At 29.6% G+C, this 22,267-nt stretch overlaps 3 protein-coding genes across 3 annotated transcripts; 1 reads left to right on the forward strand and 2 right to left on the reverse strand.

Annotated features, from left to right (window-relative positions):
* The first annotated feature begins 859 nt into the window (after positions 1–859).
* LOC110662976 (protein trichome birefringence-like 38) lies at positions 860–3,671 on the forward strand. The gene is made up of 5 exons (XM_021822157.2): positions 860–1,274; positions 1,620–1,791; positions 2,528–2,703; positions 2,799–2,957; positions 3,068–3,671. The coding sequence occupies exons 1-5, from the start codon at positions 973–975 to the stop codon at positions 3,354–3,356; spliced, it is 1,098 nt and encodes a 365-aa protein (XP_021677849.2). The 5' UTR covers positions 860–972; the 3' UTR covers positions 3,357–3,671.
* Positions 3,672–6,045: 2,374 nt separating this feature from the next.
* LOC110662975 (uncharacterized) lies at positions 6,046–8,163 on the reverse strand. The gene is made up of 4 exons (XM_021822155.2): positions 7,775–8,163; positions 7,545–7,621; positions 6,627–6,738; positions 6,046–6,274 (listed from the first exon to the last, which is right to left on the reverse strand). The coding sequence occupies exons 1-4, from the start codon at positions 8,062–8,064 to the stop codon at positions 6,145–6,147; spliced, it is 609 nt and encodes a 202-aa protein (XP_021677847.1). The 5' UTR covers positions 8,065–8,163; the 3' UTR covers positions 6,046–6,144.
* Positions 8,164–10,496: 2,333 nt separating this feature from the next.
* On the reverse strand, positions 10,497–14,074 carry LOC110662974 (protein CHUP1, chloroplastic). The gene is made up of 6 exons (XM_058130209.1): positions 12,745–14,074; positions 12,279–12,410; positions 11,998–12,179; positions 11,799–11,910; positions 10,839–10,973; positions 10,497–10,743 (listed from the first exon to the last, which is right to left on the reverse strand). Exons 1-6 carry the CDS (start codon positions 13,870–13,872, stop codon positions 10,615–10,617), a joined length of 1,818 nt encoding a protein of 605 aa, XP_057986192.1. The 5' UTR covers positions 13,873–14,074; the 3' UTR covers positions 10,497–10,614.
* Between the last annotated feature and the right edge of the window lie 8,193 nt (positions 14,075–22,267).

Here is a 22,267-nt window from a genome sequence, read left to right on the forward strand (position 1 = left end):
AGGGGTGAGCAGAATTCAATTTACGATGAGAAAATTAATATAATCTATTTAATTCAGAAATTTAGTTGTTTTTCTTTCATAATTAGTTCAGTTTGATATATTTTATTTTATGAAATCTGGCATATTTGAATCGCTTTAATTTTCTGAAGAAAATTTGATAGAATCAAATCAAATTAAATAATTTATTTTGATTAATTATTATTAAGTCTTAAATTGGAGTTAAAAAATAGTAAATATAACTCAAGCTGAGTTTAAAATAGTCTAAAATAAGTAAAAAAAAAATTCAAGGTGAAAGCTCAAATCAAACCAATTCAATTTAATTTTCTCCTTATATTTACAATTTATTTGGTTCGATTCAATTTTTTTCATAATTCAATTTAATTTTAATTTGATGTATTAAAAATTCAATCGAACCAATTGATATGCACCCTTAATTTCAACATAATAGTAACATATTAGGAATATCCCTTTGATTGATGATAATTTTTCATGGATTGAGATCAATTAAAATTAAATTTGTAAGTTGACGATTCTGAAAACAATTTCAACATTATTCAATTGAAAATTGAATTTTTTTTTTTTTTTTTAATTTTAGTTTTACTCAACACATGGTTAAACCATGTGTAAATTTCACAATACATGATTAGTATGCCCGTGACATGCAGACCAATGGCAAGCAAAAGAAGAACTTTCATGAAATCCCGCAAAAGTCAGAATTTCAATACCAATCTTCCACGCTCTGCTCAATAATCCATCCAAGATTTCCCCAGCTCATGTCAGACATTAAAAAATATATATAAATAATATATATATATATATATATATATATATATATATATATATATATAAACAGTGCTCTTCAACCATGTGAACCCACCTAGCCCAGCCCCCACCGCCACCACGACCTCCATCTACCTTCTCACAGCTCACCTGTATATAAGCCCCACACGGGCCAACTTCTCTGTATCCAATATGGGTTTGAGGTGCCATGGCCATTTCTTGGTTTCTTTTCTTTTTCAAGTTATAATTCTCTTGTTGTTGGAAGAAGCAAGAGCACAGCAACACTACTACAATGTAAGCAGATTGAGAGGAAGAAAGCAAGTGAGTAGCTGCAATTTGTTTCAAGGGAGATGGGTCGTTGATGCTTCTTATCCTCTTTATGATTCTTCAGGGTGTCCCTTTATAGATGATGAGTTTAATTGCCAGAAGTTTGGCAGACCTGATACTCAGTATCTCAAGTATGCTTGGCAACCTGACTCTTGCAACTTACCCAGGTACTATTCTCCATTAATTTCCATCATTAAAATTAATTTTTAATAACTTATAATTAATATATTTAAAGAACTATTATTCTTAATAAAAACTCTAATAGCAATTTTTCTTCTTTTTTTTTTCTCTTTTGATAAATAAAACACTGGCATTTATCTATATATAGGATAATAGACAAACAAATTTTTGATACATTTGGAAGATTTTTCATCTCTCAATTAAAGAAATAAGAAAAACATTTTCTTGAATAAAGATGGAAGTCTTGGTTGGTCTGGTTTCTTTTTTCCTTTTGTTGTTTTAAATTTCCAGTGGCCTATATTTACTGACTTTTTTCTGTGGGTGTTGTATAGGTTCAATGGTGTGGATTTTTTGATGAGGTGGAGAGGGAAGAAGATAATGTTTGTGGGTGACTCACTGAGTCTAAACATGTGGGAATCGTTGTCCTGCATGATTCATGCGTCAGTGGCCACTAGCAAGACCACCTCCGTGAACCAAGATTCACTTCATTCTGTGACCTTTGAGGCGAGTTAAGCTTTATTCGCCTTTTTTTTTATACTTATTTTTAAATTTTTTTAAAAAAAAATCAAATTTTCAATCATTACATGTAGATTCCCGCATGGAGGATAGAAGAAGATTCCTGTTTCTACCTTACCAATAAGAATAATAATAAAACAGTAAAAGGCTGAAAGGAGGTGCAGGGAATTTAATGGTCCTTCCCTCCTTAAATAAATTAATACCAATCTTTGAAGTAGCCTCTTAAAGAATAGGATATGGGTTTAGTTTGGTAGTATCAGAGTTGTCTCTAAAATCACGAGATTTTGAATTCAAAATTAAAAATGGAAAATAGTGAAATTATTGCTTCCCACTCAGTATCTCTCATCAGAGTTGCGATTTAGTAACTCTGAAAAGAATCATTCAATGGAGTGGCAACAATAAATTCTGGTGCGTTATTACAGAGACTCAGATTAAAGGGTTTGGAAAAAATTGTAAAAAAACCACCATTATAATAATAATAATAATAATAATAATAATAATAATAATAGTAAGATTTGGAAGAATTTAAATCTCTAATCTCCTGTGAACTGCTAGGTTTTTAGCCTAGTTGCATTTGATTTGTATTTTTAGCATGAATGAATGATGAATAATACAGGTCTCCCTACTTGAGAGAAAGTGAGAGGCTCCTGTGACGCTTGTGAGTCACTAAGATGGATTAAAAGATGATTAAGGGCTTAATTAACAATTAAATGTGGCAGTGCAGGACTATGGAGTAACTCTGTTTATGTATAGGACACCATACTTGGTTGACATTGTTCAAGAAAGTGTTGGGAGAGTACTAAAGCTGGACTCCATTGAAGCTGGAAATGCATGGAAAGGGATGGACTTGCTCATCTTCAACTCATGGCACTGGTGGACTCATACTGGAAAATCTCAACCGTATCTTCTAATTAATCTCAATCTCATGTCTATTATGAACTCAGAAAACATATGAAATGAAAGTCTGATTGCTTTTTAATGGTTGTGCAATGCAGATGGGACTATATGAGTGATGGATCAGGATTGTATAAGGACATGAACAGGTTAGAAGCATATTATAAAGGGATGTCAACATGGGCAAAGTGGGTTGATCTTAACGTTGATCCTGCCAAAACCAGAGTCTTTTTCCAGGGGATTTCTCCCACTCATTATCAGTAAGTGAAGGACGTGAGCTCATGCAATGTTTTACACAATTATCTACAGTCTATAGAACAAATACAAAAAACTAGCAAATGTAAGACTAATACGTGTTCTACAAATCCAGGGGCAGGGAATGGAATCAACCAAAGAAGAATTGTTATGGAGAAGCAGAGCCCCTGTCAGGTTCTGCTTATCCAGGTGGGGCACCTCCAGCTGTTGCTGTGTTGAACAAGGTGTTAAGTACAATTGAGAAACCTGTTTATCTACTAGACATAACGACACTCTCACAATTAAGAAAAGATGCTCACCCTTCCATTTATGGTGAAGGCTCTGGCACAGACTGCAGTCACTGGTGCCTTCCTGGATTGCCTGACACTTGGAACCAACTCCTATATGCAGCTCTCATCATGTGAAGTGAAGGTCAAGATTGAAAATTCAGTTTAGTTTTTATCTTTCCATACCATTGTTGTAGGGTGATAATAAGGGGGCAGAAATCAATTGCAAAGTGATTGATTTTCTTCATCACAATAATTGCTCTGAAGTGATAAACAGATAGGTGGTACTGAGAATCAGATTTCTTCTGGTGATTATATCAAGGAAGTGAATACTCACTGGGTTAGGTTCAATTATCATTGGATTTGTATTGATGTTTGATTAAACTTTTACTACAATTGTAACACTTTCAAATTTCAGTTCAATGGATATTTCACAATTATTTTGATCCCTAATAGCCTTTTCTTTTCCTTCTTATTGCATTTTCTTTCTCCCACTCTCACTGTTTGTGTTAAAATTATGACTCAAAATCCTAGTGTGATTTAGAAAGATCTTTTCCTAATTTGAGTGGGAGAAATATTCCTTAATAGGATAAAGGAATATTTCCTATATAAAATAAAACTCTTATTTTGGTGTTATTCCTAAATTGAGTGGGACTCCTAATCAGATTATGATTAACGCTATAAATAAAAGAATGGTGAAAATGGTTATTTGGCTTTCAGCCCATGGAGTGAGACCGTCACCCATTGTAGAGAAGGGCTTTGCTTTGACTCTGCTCATTGATGAGGGGTCCTTGCCCATTGCAGTGAAGAGAGGCTTCGGCCTAAGGTGGAGTAAGGGCATAGAATTCAAGAGGAAAGAATTCTTGTCCATTGATGAGAGGGCTCTTGCCCATATAGTTGAAGGTACTTTGTGGTGTAGTGTTATAATAGTAAATATATTGGGTTATGTCTAGAAGAGACTAAGAGGGTGAATCACGTAAACATTGGTGTTTTATGTGTTTGCTCTATTACTTTATAGTTTACACGCTTCCGCGGTGCACAGCAAATTGGTATCAGAGCATGGGATGATTGGGTGAGTTTGGTTAAAGGTGGAGCCGCTGCAATACGTAGAAAATCGCACATGCAACAATGGTGGTGGTGGTGGAGAGTTGAAATTGAGGTGGAACTTTTAATGGAAAAACAAGAAGATGACGTGAAAATTTTTTAAAGAAAGATGCATGTTACACCCAAAATAAAGATTGAAAAGATTAATGATTTGAAAGGTTCAAACCCAAGCATAGAGATATGACGATTGAAGACACCCAAGAATTTGAGCTATGTAATGATTTATGGATCTTAAGTCAAAGTGAAGATTGTTAAAATTATGACTCAAAATCCTAGTGGGATTTGGAGAGACCTTTCCTAATTTGAGTAGGAGAAATATTTCTTATTAGAATAGAGGAATATTTCCTATATAAAGTAAAACTCTTATTTTGGTGTTATTCTTAAATTGAGTGGGATTCCTAATCAAATTAGAATTGAGGAAATTAACACTATACCATTGTAGAGAAGAGCTTTGCCAATTGCTGAGGATTTGGCTCTGCCCATTGATAAGGGACACTTGCCCATTGCAGTGGAGAGAAGCTTCGGCGGCCTAAGGTGGAAGAAGGACATAGAATTCAAGATGAAGGAATTCTTGTCTATTGACGAGAGGGCTCTTGCCCATATAGTTGGAGGTACCCTTTTTGGTGTAGTGTTATAATAGTAAATACATTGGATTATGTATAGAGGAAATTGAGAGGGACTAACTAATATATTTATTATGAGCAGTTATGTACTATGGATTCTCTTGGGTGTAATTGGATTGATGGGTAGTATGAACTTGTAATAATGATTTATTACTTTTGATAATGGAAGATGACATGCCGTGTATGTAGGCTTATGTTGAGAGAGTAAACCACGTAAATATTGGTGTTTTGTGTGTTTGCTCTATTTCTTTATAGTTTACACACTTCCGCAGTGCATAATAATTTGAAATGATTTTCACTGTAAAATATACGAGCTCTATGACTCTGACCCGGAGAAATGAATGATTTCAATCACTCCAGAACACTGAAGCAAGCACGTGCAAAAGCTTCTGAAAACAATTCTACTGTAAACAGATGCATGAGAACATTTCTAGGTCCATTCAAATGTAACAAGCCAAGTAGGGGAGCCTAAAGATCCAAGGGTTTTGAACATTCCAAACAGGGATATTATGACATTATGTACTTCAAGGCAAAGCAAGAATGTTCATTGTAACAAAAATAAGGTAAAGCGTGAAGGTATCAGTAATGCCAAAGACATCTTTCACCCAAAAACCAGCAGGAGCAGGAGACGACGTAGAGCACCTGTTTCAATACATGAAATTTCATTCTCGTTTCAACCAAAAGCACCACTGGTCAAGGTTTCTCGTAGGTGTACTGTGTGATCATTTAAATCATTAATCTGAAGAAAGGCATATTTTCGTTGAGAAATTCTCTGGCTAATTGTACAGTATTATAATGGTGTGTGACACAGTACTCGATAGAAACCAATGCAGACCTACATGTCATCAAACCCAACTCAGTAGCGTTCTGTATCAAAAAATCAACTAAGCTAAGATTTGTTGGCCTATGTATTCCTGAAATTCCAACCAAGATGATATCTGTATGTTCCCCATCTAATTTCAAACAGTTTTCCCAATTTCCCCTGTGCTATAGCCGGTCTTAGTTGTGTTATTCTTTTCATAGTTGAATTAGGACATAACTTAAATCAAGAACAGAAAACATGTGCAAAAAATCAAAAGATAAGTAAATATGACAGACTGTTAAATTTGAAAGCTCTAATGAATTAAATTAAAGGTCATGTCCACAATGAAAACCGAAAACCAACCTCACCAAGCTAAAAGGGAACAGGGGTAACAATTCTAGTAGCCAACATATACTGCAGCATTCACTACGTAACAATCTTCATTTTTATCTCCCATTTCCTCAACACACACGCCGCTTGAGCATATCAGTCCACCATCCACAACTTCAACATTTAGAATCCTCCCACTGCAAGTCCAAAGAAGCAAAAAAAGCAATATTTGTAAAGGTCGAGAAGTAGAGCCTCCAAATAAGAAGAATAGTGTAATGGTAACGAAATTTATTTCTAACATCTAGATACTTCATGCTTGACTAGTGCTGGCATGACATTAACACTCCCTTTAATTGGCTAAAATGATCAACTTAATTTGTTAGTACAATTCCAACAACTAATAAGGCTACAAGATATTTTGATCATATTAAATAGAACCCTTTTTTTCTTGAAAAAGAAATGAATGCCATTTCAGAGGAAAACCAACAATGCGAAAAAACCACAAGGCAATAACAAAAGCTTATGCATCCAATTAGGCCTGACACTTACTAAGGAAAGACAGACTTGACCCTTTCGATATCCAACAATTGCTGAAGAGAATGAGGAACTCCCAGTTTGATTTGTAGTTTCATTTGGTCAAACGAAACACCAGGTATGGACCCTGCATCAATTTTTTTTTCTTGTTATGGAAGGTGAAACAATTGTCAAGACAAAGGCACCACATGAACATGAAGAGAAGAGATAGCAGAATTTGTGTTACAGGATTCATAAAACAATAACCGTAGGTATCTAATGTGTTGAATAAACTGGATCCACCCATGATGGGTTAACTCCATCTAGGTCCATATAAGTGGATATGGAATTACTGTGGAATTTGTCATTCAAACTGTCTACCGCAGGTCTTATCTCTCTCCGTATTTTTCTTAGAGCAATTTTGTATGAGTTCTCTGCAAACCAGCTACACTTAAGCTATAGAATTACAGGTATAATTTGCTTTTAATGTGACATGATTTATGGGTTTATGCATGGCCACAGATCAAGATTCATGGAGTTCTATTTTTTTCCAACATAATGCACATTAACAACTTCTTATTACACGTGTCTTTTCCTTCATCAATTGAACCTACATATTTATATGAGGCTTTAGGACCAAACAAGTAAACAAGGGCATCCATAGATGGGTATGCTATAGTAGCAAAAAGTTGATAAATTTTATATACTGGAATTCATAAAAACTTATGCTTATTAATCAGAAACAAACTAGTGTGCAGAAATTTATCCGCACCCTGTTTACTGATTATATGGTTTATCAATTTATCACTTCAATTCATCAAAACCTAGTTCTGTGCACATCACAAAATAAATATTTTTGATCTCATGATATGGTCGAATGAAAACAAACTGAACACATATATCTGATGAAGGAAAAAAAAACTGAAACTTCAATAACATTAGTCAGTGACATACCTCTGCGAAATGCAGGAATCGAATTGGAAGAGATGGCATCCCTGCATGCTCGCATTGCTGCAGCTGTAATATCTTGGCTGAAGCATACAATACCACCACATTAAAGAATGAACTCAACTACTCATAATTGAAGCAATTCGAGGAACCAGCAAAAAGAAATCATTGATGGGTATCTATCCGAGATGGAAAAAAAAATGGAGTTTAAAAGAAAGGAGCAGATAACAACACACCCATGTTGATCATAGCCAACACCCATCTCCACGAACAAGAGCTTCATTGGTGCGTTTGAGCTGCCAGCTTTAAAGACTGCAGTTCCACTTTGCTGGACCTCCATGGCCCTTGTTGTGTTTTTCCACAGGCGTGAAAATCGAGGAACTTGCAGAGAGGATTTGTTTGCTAGAGAAAGAAATGGTGTTGGTGAATTTGATGGGTAAATCTTAGAAACCTGCAGACTCTCAGATTGATACTCTGTGAAGCGAGAGGAAAGTGGCAATTTTAGGATTGGGCAGCAAACAGTCATCTCCTCCGTCAAGACAACTCGATAAGTTAGAACTTAGCACAGCACCGCCAGATTATACATTGCATTCAGCACCTCCATTTTGGTCCTTTTTCTATTATAATAATAATTGCTAAATCTTCTAATATTTCCTTTACTTTTGTTAAAAAAATTATATTGCTTGAATAAATTATTAAAATTAAAAAATATATATATATATAATTTTTTTCTTAAAAATTAAAAGTAATTAGTATATTTTTATTTCTTTGGTCGAATCCAATACTTAAAATTACTCGACCAATTGCTTTCCTTATAGTTTCAGGCTGTGAGAATGGGATTATAGAGCATCGGGAGAAGGGTTAGAAGTTGGGTTAGTTATGAGGCATTATGAGAAATAAAAGGTGATCTCTCTCCCTTGATTGGCTCGATTTGTGAATAAAAATTAGATAAAATTATTTATTTAATTTTTATATTTTAATAAAATTAATTATTTAATTTTTATATTTTAAAAAATATATTATTTAATTAATACATCTTCACTTTCCTTCAATTTTTTAATTACTTCATTAATTTTTTAATCAATAAATTTTAATCCAATTAAATTACTATTTAATCTTTATAATGAAATTAATTAATTAATTTTTATATTTTAAAAAATAAAAAGATCAATTAATAATTTTATTAAGATAAAAAAATTAAATAATAATTTAATTAATATTAATTAATAAAAAATTTAATAAAAAAATAAATAATTTAATAAAAATAAAATATAAAATTAAATATTATATTTTTTAAAATATAAAAACTAAATAATTAATTTTATTAAAATATAAAAACTAATTAATAATTTCTACTAAAATTTAACACTCTCATCTCCGTAAAGCCAGGCACAACATCAACTTCCTTCTCTTTAATTTTGACTACAACTACAATAATTTTTAAGATTAAACTATAACTATAAAAGAATTAAATATAATTAAAAATATTTAAATTTCGATCCTGTCAATAAGAAAAGAGAATTTTCTTTCTAGATTTAATTTATTATAGAATTAAATATATGTACCATGATATTTGAATAAATTATATTAATTATCTCTCACTTTATGTAATTATTTAATTTTAATTATTTAAAATAAAATATTTTAATTTTAATTTTATTTTAAAAAAATATAATGACAGGTTTTTATATTAAAAAATAAAATAAAATTATCCTTTTTCTTTTTTTTTCTCTTTCTCACTTTTATTATTAACTTAACTAATAATTATTACCAATAAAATTATTTATTATATATATTATTTATTATTAATTAAAATTTAATTTGTAAAAATCTGAAATAATAATAATAATAATAATAAATTTAAAATTTAAAATAACATTTCAATATTTTATTAATATATGATATTTTATCAAAAGTTGTCAAAAATGAAATACCTGGACAGAACATTGACACAATTTTAGCCAGGCATGTTTACATCTCTAAAGATTTTCTTACATCTATAATTCACAATTCAAACTGTAAATATAGTTTAATAAAGTATCTTCTATTTTTATTTTATGATTTATAAAATTTTTTTCAAAATTTATAATTATTTCTTCAAATAATGGCTCTTTCGAAAATTAAAACTGAAATCTAATCTTAAAACATAATAAGTGTTATCATTACGTAGTATTGATAAATCTTATTTTCTTCTTTAATAATTTTATTTTTAATGATGTGAATTAACGCAAATCTTCACGTGGGCATACCAATAATAAATGAACATGCTTGTCAATTATTTTGATTAAATCATCAGAGCATGTTAGCATGGAAAGAAATTTATGCTTGCGTTGCTATTAAAAGGGGTCCTCATTGGTTAAGCCGGTAAATTAATAATTTAATTAATGAATTATTAAAAAAATTAATCAAATAGATTATATATTATATATATTAATTAAATATTATATTTATTAATATAATTAAATAAATTTAATCAACTAAATTTTATTTTAAAATTAATATTTCAACATTACATTTACATATATATATTAATAATACTTTTTAAATTTTATATGATAATGTTAAAAATATTTATATTTGAAATATTGTTTTCCCAAAATTTATAATTAATATATAAAGTAAAAAAAAAAACATTTTTTTTATAAATGAAATATTTAAAGATAAACAAATTAACATATTATTTTATAAATTTTTTAATTTATATTATTATAAATAAAAAGATAATTGCTAAATAAAATCTTATTCATTGACTAAATATAAATTAAATTTTTAAATATTAAAATATTAATATAAATTAAATTTTTAAATATTAAAATAAAATCTTATTCATTGACTAAATATAAATTAAATTTTTAAATATTAAAATATTAATATTATAACCATTCTCCATCCATGAGCTTAATTGGTTATACAGTTGATTTTCAGGGTAACAATATAAGAAGAAGAAGAAAGAATGGATTGATCAATAAATCTTCATTCTGAGATGGCCATAACCACGGTATTAACAAACATAACGTTCTCTATCTTCACAGCAAAAAACTGGCAGCCATTCTGAAGCTGAGTTTGCTACAGATTATTAGCAAGGTGTAGGCCTGCATACTAATTTCTGCTGTTGCTGGCTTTGGCATTGTACATGACATGATCTGGCTTTATCTCTTAGCTCTTGGAATGCCCTCATCGTTTCCACATCAAATCCTCCAGCAAACTAAGCACCACAATGCATATTGCATGCATTGAACCTCTGATCAGCAATGAACCAAAACAAACACAGAAACATTATTAATGGTTAGAAGTTTTCACCTGATGTACCCGGAAGGCAAACCTAACACCTTGTACTATCAGCTCTTCTTCTTCAGGCCCACCACCAACAGTTTCAAGCTCTGCAGATACCCTCTTCATATACTTCATTGCTAGTTTTACAGAAGCCAACTTGATCTGCAATAACGTGTACCAATTAGCTAACACCCAACTAAGGTAATCTGGACCGACACCAGTTTCTACCAAGTCCGCTAATTGGAAAAATAAGCATAGCAATTAATCAGGCATAAAAATGTCTAGATTCTAGAATTTAACTGTTATCCCATCCCCATTTTGATCCTTTTATTATTGAGTAGAAATTCTATTTCGACATTCAGCTTGCCTATGGGGTCAACATGGAGAATCTTTTCTGATGAATCCAAGTGAGAAAGAAGCAGACAAGCAAAAAATGCATTTTACAGATCTGGGAATTCACATGTGCGCACACAGGGGCGGTCAGAGAAAATAAGGCATTATCTAACCTTCTTTTTGTCATCTAGTAACCACTATTCTTTGTTTAGTAATGCATAGTAGATTGTGTCAAAAGCAAGTATAGTTTGCCTCTCCAAGATTACAACCATAATTCATTAAAGGGGGACCATCTTAAATCCAACCTCTAGGTTATCAAAAAGTGGGATTTGCTGGGATGGGTGTTACTGTTATCACATTTCACATGAAATGTCAATGGAGTGAACAATTATAGTCCCACTCCGTGAAGCTACCCAACTTAAATCTATCTTATGCGACGAAGACAATGGTTGGAAGTAAAAGTTCAATTACACTTCACATGCAAATAGGGATATGATAATAGGCTAGCTCAATGGCTAGCAAGAAGGCAAGATTCTTGTTGGCCTAACAATCTGCCTACTTATTGATTGGCCTATTTGCCTGCAAAGCTGTGCCATTTTTTGAGCTTTCATGCCTATTTTGCAGTTAAATAAAAAAAAATAAAAAAAGAAATACCTGGCTTACAATTCCAGTTTCAAGCATCCAATCCATAGGAATTTGAAATCCCTTGTATCTGTTTGTCGCAGATTCTCTCATTCTTGATAAATTGTAAACACCATGCTCTAATCTGCAAGCATAGTAAACAATTAACATAACCATAGTGCCTAGTGTATCAAGTGAAAACACAAATGGGGCTGCTAAAAAATGCATGTACTTTTCAAGCAAAGCTTGCATTTTCTTGAGAGCAGGACCACATGGCTGACGAGCATCATCACGAAAAGATGAAGCCTCCGATTCTAACTTCTTGAGATCACAATAACCAAAAGAAGCCTCACGCAATGCATCTGCCTTCTGCTCTGGCCAATCAAAATGCTTAAGCACAGCTCTTTCATCCACCTAAACAGTAGACAAAGATAATCAAGTCTTTGAACACACAGAATATGCATCATATTTGGAGTAAACTGGTGAATTCCACAAAGGATACAAAAAATTTACCAGATAGGATAGCTCATCATCGAGCCATTTAACAAAAGGCACCACATCTTCAATGTCTGTAAATGCAGCGTTCTCGACTTCTTTGATCAAAAACCTTATGAAATCTCCCTGTGTTTCTACATCTGTTTTTATCTGTAAAATCATAAACAACATTTGAATCATAATATGATCTCTTAATTAATTTTTAAGCTAGTTGAGCTCCAGCCATGAACTCAAATAATATTCAATTTGGTGTAAATTGTCCAGTTTGCCACGCAAATTGACAGCTTTTCCGACTTTAATTTCAAACACCAACGAATCTAAACAGTGTCTTATATCACAAGAACAATAAAATCCAGAACTAAAGACAGTAAGGGTAGCAATAAAGCCACCAGACCTGTCAGTTGTCACAGACTTTAAACAGCAACAGTGGCAATTCCGTAATTATAATTGAACTTAAAACGCCTAAACGGAAACCGGCACTTACCGCCAGCAAATGCGTCGACCTGTTCTCGATTTCCCCTATCATGTCGCGAGCATTGGCGGTTGCCGGTAACACATCCGGCGCTCCGGTACCAGACTCCCTCCGAGAATCTCTCCGCATCAGAGAGTGATAAAACTCCACTACCTCTGGCACTCTCCTGACCTTAGCGGGCCCCATTCTCGTACCCTTTGGCGGAGGCGGAGGTGGTGGCGGGGCAGGTGGTTTGACCGCGGCTGGAGGGGGAGGTGGAGGTGGAGGTGGTGGCGGGGGTGCTGAAACGGATTGATCAGAGACGCTAGATGATGTTGATGAGGATAAAGAGTTTGACGATGACGATCGTTTCGGCGGTGGTTTAGGAACTCTAGGAACGCGAGATCTCAGGTTAGACAGAGTCGAGTAGACGAGTTCCTCCGAGTTGCATCTAGAGTGCCTCGGTTTCTCTACGTCCACTTCGTCTTTCTTGGAATCTAAAGTTTCAGACTTTTGATTGTGAGTCTCATGACTTGCACTTGCAATGTCCATACATTTCACTCCCTTTTTCAAATTCCTGATCAGATTAGACTTCGTGGAGAAGTCCATTAACCCTTGAAACCTCTGCGAAGACGAAAGCTCTTCACTTTCTTTATCCGACAACGTTTTCTTCAGCTCCACAATCTCTGCCTCCAAGGCCCTGATCTTCTTCTCGCTTTCTCTCATCTCTACTTCAAACTTAACCTTCGCTTCGCTCCACTCTGTTCTGAGCCTCTCATTTTCACTCTCCAAGCACTCCATCTTCATCACTGCCTTTTCAAGTTCTGCATTTTTTGTTGAAATCTCATTCTCCAGTACAGGAACTATAGCGACGCTCTCTTTCAACAGCTTGAACTCAAGAAGCTCCGTTTTTAGTCTAGATTCTCGGACGCGGAGCTCTTCGACAAGGCGTAAAAGCTCAGCAACATCAGGAGGACGGGGCTGGACCTGGACGGAGGAACGTGGGAAATAAACACCGAAAGAACGTGAGAAGACAGCCTTCTGTGGGGCGACTTTCCCGGAGCTGGGAGAAGGAAGAGGCGGCTTGGGCGGCGTTTCAGTTTTGGGATGCGCTGGCGACTTCTGCAGACCCATTGCCAACCTGACCTTTCCAGCAACCATTACTGTAATGTAAGCGTCTCCGAGTATATAGTTTTTTAGGGTCTAGTCTGGTTTTTGATATAGCAGAGTTGAGCATATACAAAAACGTCGCTGTCTGTGGTGTCTGGAACTTGGAGTTTCTGGTCTCCAGTAGAGAGAGAGAGAGAGAGAGAGAGAGAGAGTGTGTGTGTGTGTGTGTCTTTTGAGTGCGCGAGAGAGAGAGAGAGAATGAGAGAGGGAAGCGAGTTAAAATAACCAAAAAAGAAAGTGTAGTGGAAACAAAACTAAGCAGAAACAGTGGGCACTGAGATCGAGGAACGGTCTTCTGCACTTGGATAGAGTTTTTTTTTAAATGAAAATAGATTTTTTTATTTTCCATTGACTCTCTTAATTAACAATATCCTCGTGATTTTTTTTTTTTTTGGGGCTGTACAGGTGACCCCATTGGCAATGCTTTGCTTTAGGACCATCCCTACCTGGACTGGTCCAACCAAGCGCATTTCTAAGGCATAAGACCTGTAGCTCTCCCATGGTTGGCCAAGAGAGGAGCATACTCCTTTATCAACAAAGCTAACTTTCATGGATCTAGGAATAGCAATTAGGTAGGTAGAGGGTGGGATTGTTTGCTTTTCGAGGCTCATTGGAGTTTAAGGTCGGAACAGTGAATTTCTTGTTGGGAAATGGGACGAGACAGATTGAATTTTTTCGTGGAGACTTCTTTATTTTATCATTGTATAATATATTTTTATTAAAAAATAAAATATAAATAAGAAATATACGTTTTAAAAATAATTTGGATAACTTTTATTTTAGTTATTGTGATTTATAAAATTTATAATTTAATTTTTTATATTTTTAAAATTAAATAATTTAATTACTAAGATTTAACAAAATTTATAATTAATTTATAACATTAAAATTTCAATTAAATTATTATTAATTTTATTAAAAATATCACAAAACTATTAACTATATTTTTAATTTAAAAATAATATAATTTTTAAATTTTATTTTATTAATAATTTAATTATGAGATTTGATTAATCTTATAAATTAGTTTTATAATTTTAAAATTAAATAATTTATTTTATTATTTTAATAAACTTATAAGTTAGTTTATACTGTTAGAATTATAGTTAATTTTTTATTAAATTTAATAAAAATATAAAAATACTTTAATTCTATTTTCAATATGAAAAACAATTTACTGTTTGAATTTTTATTTTAATAACACTACGTCCATATTCATATTTTTTTATATATAACCGTATAGTATAATATGATATATGAAAATATTATAAATTGATAAATACATAAATACATTATATATATATAAAATAATAAAAAATAAAATTTTATAAAATTACAAGGATTTATTTATAAATAGTTATAATATTTATGAATTAATTTATAAAAATATATAGATAATTTTATAATTAATCAAAATTTGCAAGGACCTTAAGTAATTAATACATATTTTAATAATTTAAATTTAACATTTTTTAATTTAATAGGACATACATTTTAAAAATATAATAATTAAATTGTTAATAAAATAAAATTTTATGGACTAAGTTATTAAGAAAATAAAACCTTAAGGGCTAAATTATTTTCATATTAAAAATAAAGATAGAGATATTTTGATTATTTTTACAAAAATTAATGGTAATTTAATAGAATTCTAACAACATGGACTAAAAAGTAGGTTTTGTCAAATTGTAATGACTAAATTTTTTTTATTTTGAAAATAGAGGGATCAAGTTGTAGATTTTGTTAAATTTTAAGACCTAAATTATAATTTATCCAACATATTCATATTTTTTACTAAAATTATAATATTTAAATAAAAAATACATATAAATAAAATATTTTTAATAAAAATAATAATAATATATTATTATACAGGAAATATGTTTAATTTGCCCCTGTATTTTTTAAGAATGTCCAATTTAATTTATTTTTAATTTTTAGTCCAATTTAGTTCTTCAACTTTTGATTGAAGTTTAAATTGGTCCACTGTGTAACCCACTCACTACTTCGTGCGTGAGTTAAAATTTTTTTTTATATTTTTAATGTTAATTATTTAATTAATTATTTTTTAATGTTAATTAAATTATTATAATTAGTTAATTTTTTATATTAACTTTTTACTATTAATTAATAATATGGAAAAAATAATTTTTTTATTTTTTATTTTATTTGATTATAATTTTCTAATTTTAATTAAGAAAATTATAATATAAAATAATATTTTTATGTTAAATAATTAAAATTAATTATAATCATAATTTTTAATTTTAATTAATTATATGAAAATAAAAATATTTTTTATTATTTTTCAATTTAATTATTTTATTTTTAATTAATTAATGAAAATATAAAAATAATATTTTTTTATACTTTCATTTTAATTATTAATATTAAATAATATTATTTTTTATTATTTAATTTAATTAATTATAAAAGGTAAAAATAAATTTTTAATATTAAAAAATAAAAATAATAAAAGTAAAACTAAAAGTAGGTTTTTTTTTTTTTTTGAGAGGTTTTGAAGTAAAGAGAATTTTTTAATTTTAAGAGAAGATAAGGAAAAATGAAGTTTGATTTTTTGCAATTTAAAATTGTAGATGGTAAATAAATTAAGTTTTAATATAATATTTAAAGTAAATCAATTGGTAAATAAATCCAAATGCTAATTTAGGCGAGAAAACAATTTTCTTTTCATTCATTATTTTTTAATTTATTATACCATGAATATTATTATCTTTTATTATTTATGAGTAAATTTGACTATTTTATTAAAATTGAAATAATTAAATTAAAACACAAAATGGTGAGAAGAATTAAATTTTTTTTTATATAATTAAACCTAAATTTTAATTTGTGTTAACCATAATCGATGCTTATAATTTGTATTGAGAATTTAATTTTGAACGTAAGATTAAAAAAATACAAAAATATTTCATACTTGTTTCAAATAATAAAGTAATCTACTTAGGAAGAATTTAGAGCTTGCTTGGTATTGTTATTTTTTTAAATATATTAATTATAAAATATTTAAAAAATAATTTAAAATTAAATTTAATAAATTTTAAATTTTAAATCAATTATTCTTTCTAATTCTATAATCATTATTTCAAAAATAATAAAAATTATTTTTTTTTAAATTTAAATCTTAAATTTTAATTTCTTTCTCCAATATAAACAATTAAATTACAATGCAGGAATTTTAGATTTTAAATTTTAACTAAAATTTTAAATGATAAATTTCAAATAAAGAATTTTAAATATTAAATTCTAAATTTTAAACACAGTACATAGAAAAAAGGCAAAAGAATTATTTAAATCCTTAAAATTATGTTAAATAATTATATAAATTTTTAAAGTGTTTTAGGGTCTAATTTAGCCCTTTAAGTTTTGAAAAATATTAAATAAGTCTTTCAAATTTTAAAATAAATTAAATAAATTCTTTTATTATTTTAGAGATAAGTAAGTATTTAACTTTTAAAAATTGATTAAATAAATTCTTTTATTATTTTAGAGATAAGTAAGTATTTAACTTTTAAAAATTGATTAAAAAAATATTAAACTATAAATTGTTTCTAATATAAATCTAATTAAGGCCATACATGAATATTTTATAGTCCATAGGATCCTCATTAACAATTCTGTGTATCTAATTTACAATATTTGAATAAGTATTTATTGTATTCTGAACTAAATTGATAAGTTATTCTTTATTGAATAATTTAAAAATCTTATGTATGAGTTCATCATCTTTATCGTAGTTTTTGCAGAGAAATTTCTTAAATTGTTCTTTAAATAACAACTTATCAATACATGAAGTATTGATGTTTGAAGTGTTGATGTTTTCAAGTTAACATTTTTTCACCTTTCAAAAAATTGGAGATTTATTTTAAAAAATTAATTGGGGATTTTTAATAAGAATTTTCCCATAAAAAAATGTTCATGCATTTTTCAAAATGCAAATTCATTAAAATAAAAGACCAATAAAAATTTAAATTTATAAATGAAAACTTTAAAAATAATTTTATTTTTTAATGTATTTATCATTCAAATATTTATTATGCTTAATCCTAAATAAATATATGTCCACTTTATTTTTTATTAAAATATTTAATTAATAAATGAAACTTTAATATCATATTAAAAAAATTGCTTTTATCCCTCTCTGATAAATAAATATAATAAAGATTATCTTTATAAATCTGCCTTGCTTTTATATAATTTAGGAGAGTTTCATCATTGTCTAATTTGTCCATTAATCTTTTACTCATAGCTTATGATCTCTATTCACCAATTCTAGAAAACTTTACATATTTAGCAGCTGAATTATTAAAAACAATAGCACATGGATTTAGATTCCCTCATATTCATACACTAATACAAATTGATTTTTAGATTACACTAATATAATAAATCATGTTGATCAAAATGAGAAATTAACCAGTCATTTTACTTGCGCATTACATGATTTATTTATTTTTTATTTTAATAATATAATTTGATATTTATTTTTTAAATATTTTATATTTTAAGATTATGCTATAAAATTTTATTGATAATAAAAGTCTTAATTACTTTAAATACAATTCAAATTTTTATTAAAAATTTGAATAATTATAACTATTAAAATCAAATTTAATTTTTATTTGTTAAATGATTATTAATTATTTTTTTAAATATTCTTACATAAAAATGTTATAATATAATATTTTCATAGTACAATTACGTTAAAAAAAGGCCATGTATATTAAAAACAGTTTACCCATAATTACAACTATAATAATAAATATGCTTAAAAATAAACTTTTAAATATAATAATAATAATAATAATAATAATAATAATAATAATAATAATAATAATTTTCCAACTTATTATATGCATTTTATTATTTTTTTCTTAATTTTTTTTAGTTGAATTTTTTATACTTCTTAACCATTACAAATCTTAATTGTTTAATTTTCTTATACAATAATTTACATTTTAAATTTTTTTTTATATATAAATTATTGAAAAATTATATAGTTAATGGTGTACCTTTTTATTATGATCATTTGATTTTCAAACTCAGTATCTTTTTGATACATTATAATCAAGATGGGCCTTTGGACGAAAGACGCGTGTATTATATCTACAGTAACAAGTACATAAGACTTTGAAGGTTGAGCATAGAAAGTACTCATATATTTATCAAAAAAAGCATCCGAATCTCTTATGATGGTAGCCCTGATTACCTTACATGCTATAAAAACACATAAGGGGTCGAGTTCACCACCTAATCTTAAACACCGAGTCAATATCATAACAAAGTAGTATTGGGATGAATTTAGTCTCGAGACCCAGATTAAAAAAGTCGTCCACTCAACTATGCCCAGTTGAATCTGTAGGACTGCCTAATAGAATATCAAAAGAACCACTAGCATAATCACGAGGGACAGCGGTAGCGTCAAGACCTATCAGTTGAGAAAATCCTATGGTCAAATAACTGAAAAAGCACCAAGCCAAGTAAGGATTTTAGTAACGCCTCAATTTGATAAAAAAAAAATTAGTAATTATGACTTAGGAGTAGGGGTGGCCACGGTCCGGTTTCGAACCAGAACCAATTCAATTAAAACCAGACCGAAACCAGTCAAAATCGAAACTGGCTTCAAACCGAACCGAAACCGTCCTTCTACGGTTTGGTTAAGGTTCATATTTTTTAGAAACCGTGAACCGGCGGTTCCAAATTGGATTGAACCGACAGTTCCGAACCGGACCAAACCGGCGATTTAAATCGCCGATTTGGTATATATATATATCATTAATTATCTGCACAACTATTCTCTACACTCTCTTTAATTCTTAATACTCTTTTAATTTCTCTCAAATTTTCTAAATAATTATTTTCTATACTCCTTTTAATTCTCAGTACTTTCATAATTCCCCTATTTTATTATTTTATATGCTCACTGAAATTTTTAATACTATCTCAATTACTCTGTTATTATTTTATATATTTAATAAAATTTTCAATACCCTCTATTTTGATTTTTTTTCTTTTATATTTTTTTAATTATCAATTATCATATAATTTTTAAAAAAAATGGTAAGTAATACTCAATTCAACTCAACTCAACTAAGCTTTTATCCCAAAAATTTATTGGGGTCGGCTATGTAAATTATTTTTCTCCACTTTAAACGATTTTTGGTTAAATCTTCAGAAATGTGTAATACTTTTAGGTCATATTGTACTATTCTCCTCCAAGTCAGTTTAGGTCTACCTATTATTCTCTTTTTATTCTCTAACCCAATGTGCACTACTTGTCTAACTTGAGCTTTCCTATATCTACGCTTCACATGACTGAACCACCTCAATCTCCCTTCTCTCAACTTATAACTGAAAATTTTAATTCATCTAAATCCTAAAGGGCTACATAGGCAAAATTAAGTTAATGCACCTTTTTCTAAATTTTTTTTAAAATTAATTTCATCTCTAGTTTTTTTAATAAGTTTAAGTCTTTACTTATTAATTTTTTTTTAAAAATAAGTTATTTTTATTCGTTTTTTTCTTATTTTATTTTGATTGAAAGATTTCTAAGAAAAATTAAAATATTTTTACAAATATAACTTAAATTATAAATCAATAAAATTTTTCTCTAATTTTTTCATTTAAGTCGCTCTTAAACCGCCCATAAACCGCTTCCAAACCTTCCTCCAAACCGTTTTGAACTATCATTTTTCAAACCGTCCTTTAAATTGTTTTAAACCGAGGTTCGAACCGGAACCGGCGGTTTAAGAACCGTCTTCCAAACCATCTTATAACGGTTTGATTCAAGTTCATAATTTCATTGAACCGTAATTGGCGGTTCTTGAACTGTGGCTACCCCTACTTAGGAGGATGTGATTCTAAAGGCAAGTTAAGAGTCTGAGTAATTAATTAATTTGTACCCCTTTCGACTGGTTTAAGTTGAAACCCTTTTGTGCAAGGAGTCGTGGGATCTATCACCCTTAAAGGAAACCATTCAAATAAGCCACTCATAACCCTAAATCGACCGATTAACCCCTCTCGTCACTAGTTCATGAATGTTAGAATGATCATGACTCAAAAAATGACCTAATTTGACCCTGACATAATCATCAATGATTGAGATAGCCCCCTTGCGCAATCTCTACGGATGTCGAGCTGGTATTGAATACCCAATTATATAAATGGAGGAACCTCTAACATGAGAAAACCTTAGAAGAGAGAAGGAAAAGCCTAACCTTCATGACTCGTAGTGAAGCATACCCTTAAAAAGGTACCGACCAATATAAAAGTAGTCGTATCTACCCCAGATGCTCGTCAAATTCACTCAACCCTACCTTCGTTAGCCACATGTCGCAATCTTATTAGCCCATTCATTCCTTAGTCATCATTTTTATAGCACTGTTTATTTTTTGAAGTATAGTCTATAATTATGCACCCAACAAAAAAGATTTGAAGAATAGTTTATTATTATAAATATAAACATAATAGAATTGAAAAATAAAAAATAATTTTGCAAATTTAAAAATATAAAACAATTAAATTATCGATATAAGTAGGTAAAAAATGAAAGAGATTTTAATACGCTATATACTTAATATTCAAGAGAAGTGAGAAATGAATTTATTTTCTAGGGTTAATAAACAAATTAATATAAATACCATTTAATTTTAAATATTAATAAATAATTTATATTTTATTTTAAATTAATTCATTTATACCAATCAAAAGATAAAAAAAAAAGAAGAAAAAAGTAAAAATAAAAATGTTACAACCTCTAAAAAAATAAAATGGATAAAATAAAATAAAAAATTAAAGATTTAAATTTTAAAAATTAAAGAGGATAAATTAAATTTTATGGTAATTAAAATTTATGCCAGTGAATGTTATCTGACAAATCATTAAACCATGTGATTTATAAAATGTGATATGTAACAAATTTTTAAATACATTAATAAATGAAATGACTTAATTTTATAAGATCATTTTGGAGCTTTGGCATATATATATATATGAAAGCGTAAAATTTTATTATATAAAATAAAATAAAATAATTGTAGCAATTATTGGTTTAATTGGTTGAGGTAATTAATGGGAGGAGGTGGGCAGGACAACGGTGTGTGAAGAAGGCAAGCATGAAAGGAATGTAATTAGAGGTGGGAATAAATGAGAGTGGTCCTTTGGGAAAACCCTTATCCTTCAAATCATCGGAAGCCAACGAAGCATCAGTTAATGTTTGCTAGTTCCCATTCCCCATTATATATTCAATCTACCAACATTAGCCTCTCTCACCAGCCATGCATGGATTGACCTCACCTTACACATTCATCATGGAGCGTATGCTGTCACGTGACTACCTCATGATCCTAATTGTTTCATTATGATG

Source organism: Hevea brasiliensis, chromosome 11 (assembly GCF_030052815.1).
Source record: "Hevea brasiliensis isolate MT/VB/25A 57/8 chromosome 11, ASM3005281v1, whole genome shotgun sequence".
Lineage (NCBI taxonomy): Eukaryota > Viridiplantae > Streptophyta > Magnoliopsida > Malpighiales > Euphorbiaceae > Hevea > Hevea brasiliensis.

Coding starts and splice junctions, on each gene's coding strand:
- LOC110662976 (XM_021822157.2), top strand. CDS start 973: ATGGGTTTGAGGTGCCATGGCCATTTCTTGGTTTCTTTTCTTTTTCAA. Junction 1,275..1,619: donor GACTCTTGCAACTTACCCAG/GTACTATTCTCC, acceptor GGTGTTGTATAG/GTTCAATGGTGTGGATTTTT. Junction 2,704..2,798: donor CATACTGGAAAATCTCAACC/GTATCTTCTAAT, acceptor TGTGCAATGCAG/ATGGGACTATATGAGTGATG.
- LOC110662975 (XM_021822155.2), bottom strand. CDS start 8,064: ATGACTGTTTGCTGCCCAATCCTAAAATTGCCACTTTCCTCTCGCTTC. Junction 7,622..7,774: donor GTTGGCTATGATCAACATGG/GTGTGTTGTTAT, acceptor TGTATGCTTCAG/CCAAGATATTACAGCTGCAG. Junction 6,739..7,544: donor GATTCCTGCATTTCGCAGAG/GTATGTCACTGA, acceptor AAATTGATGCAG/GGTCCATACCTGGTGTTTCG.
- LOC110662974 (XM_058130209.1), bottom strand. CDS start 13,872: ATGGTTGCTGGAAAGGTCAGGTTGGCAATGGGTCTGCAGAAGTCGCCA. Junction 12,180..12,278: donor ATGATGAGCTATCCTATCTG/GTAAATTTTTTG, acceptor TCTACTGTTTAG/GTGGATGAAAGAGCTGTGCT. Junction 10,744..10,838: donor TTGCCTTCCGGGTACATCAG/GTGAAAACTTCT, acceptor TGTGGTGCTTAG/TTTGCTGGAGGATTTGATGT.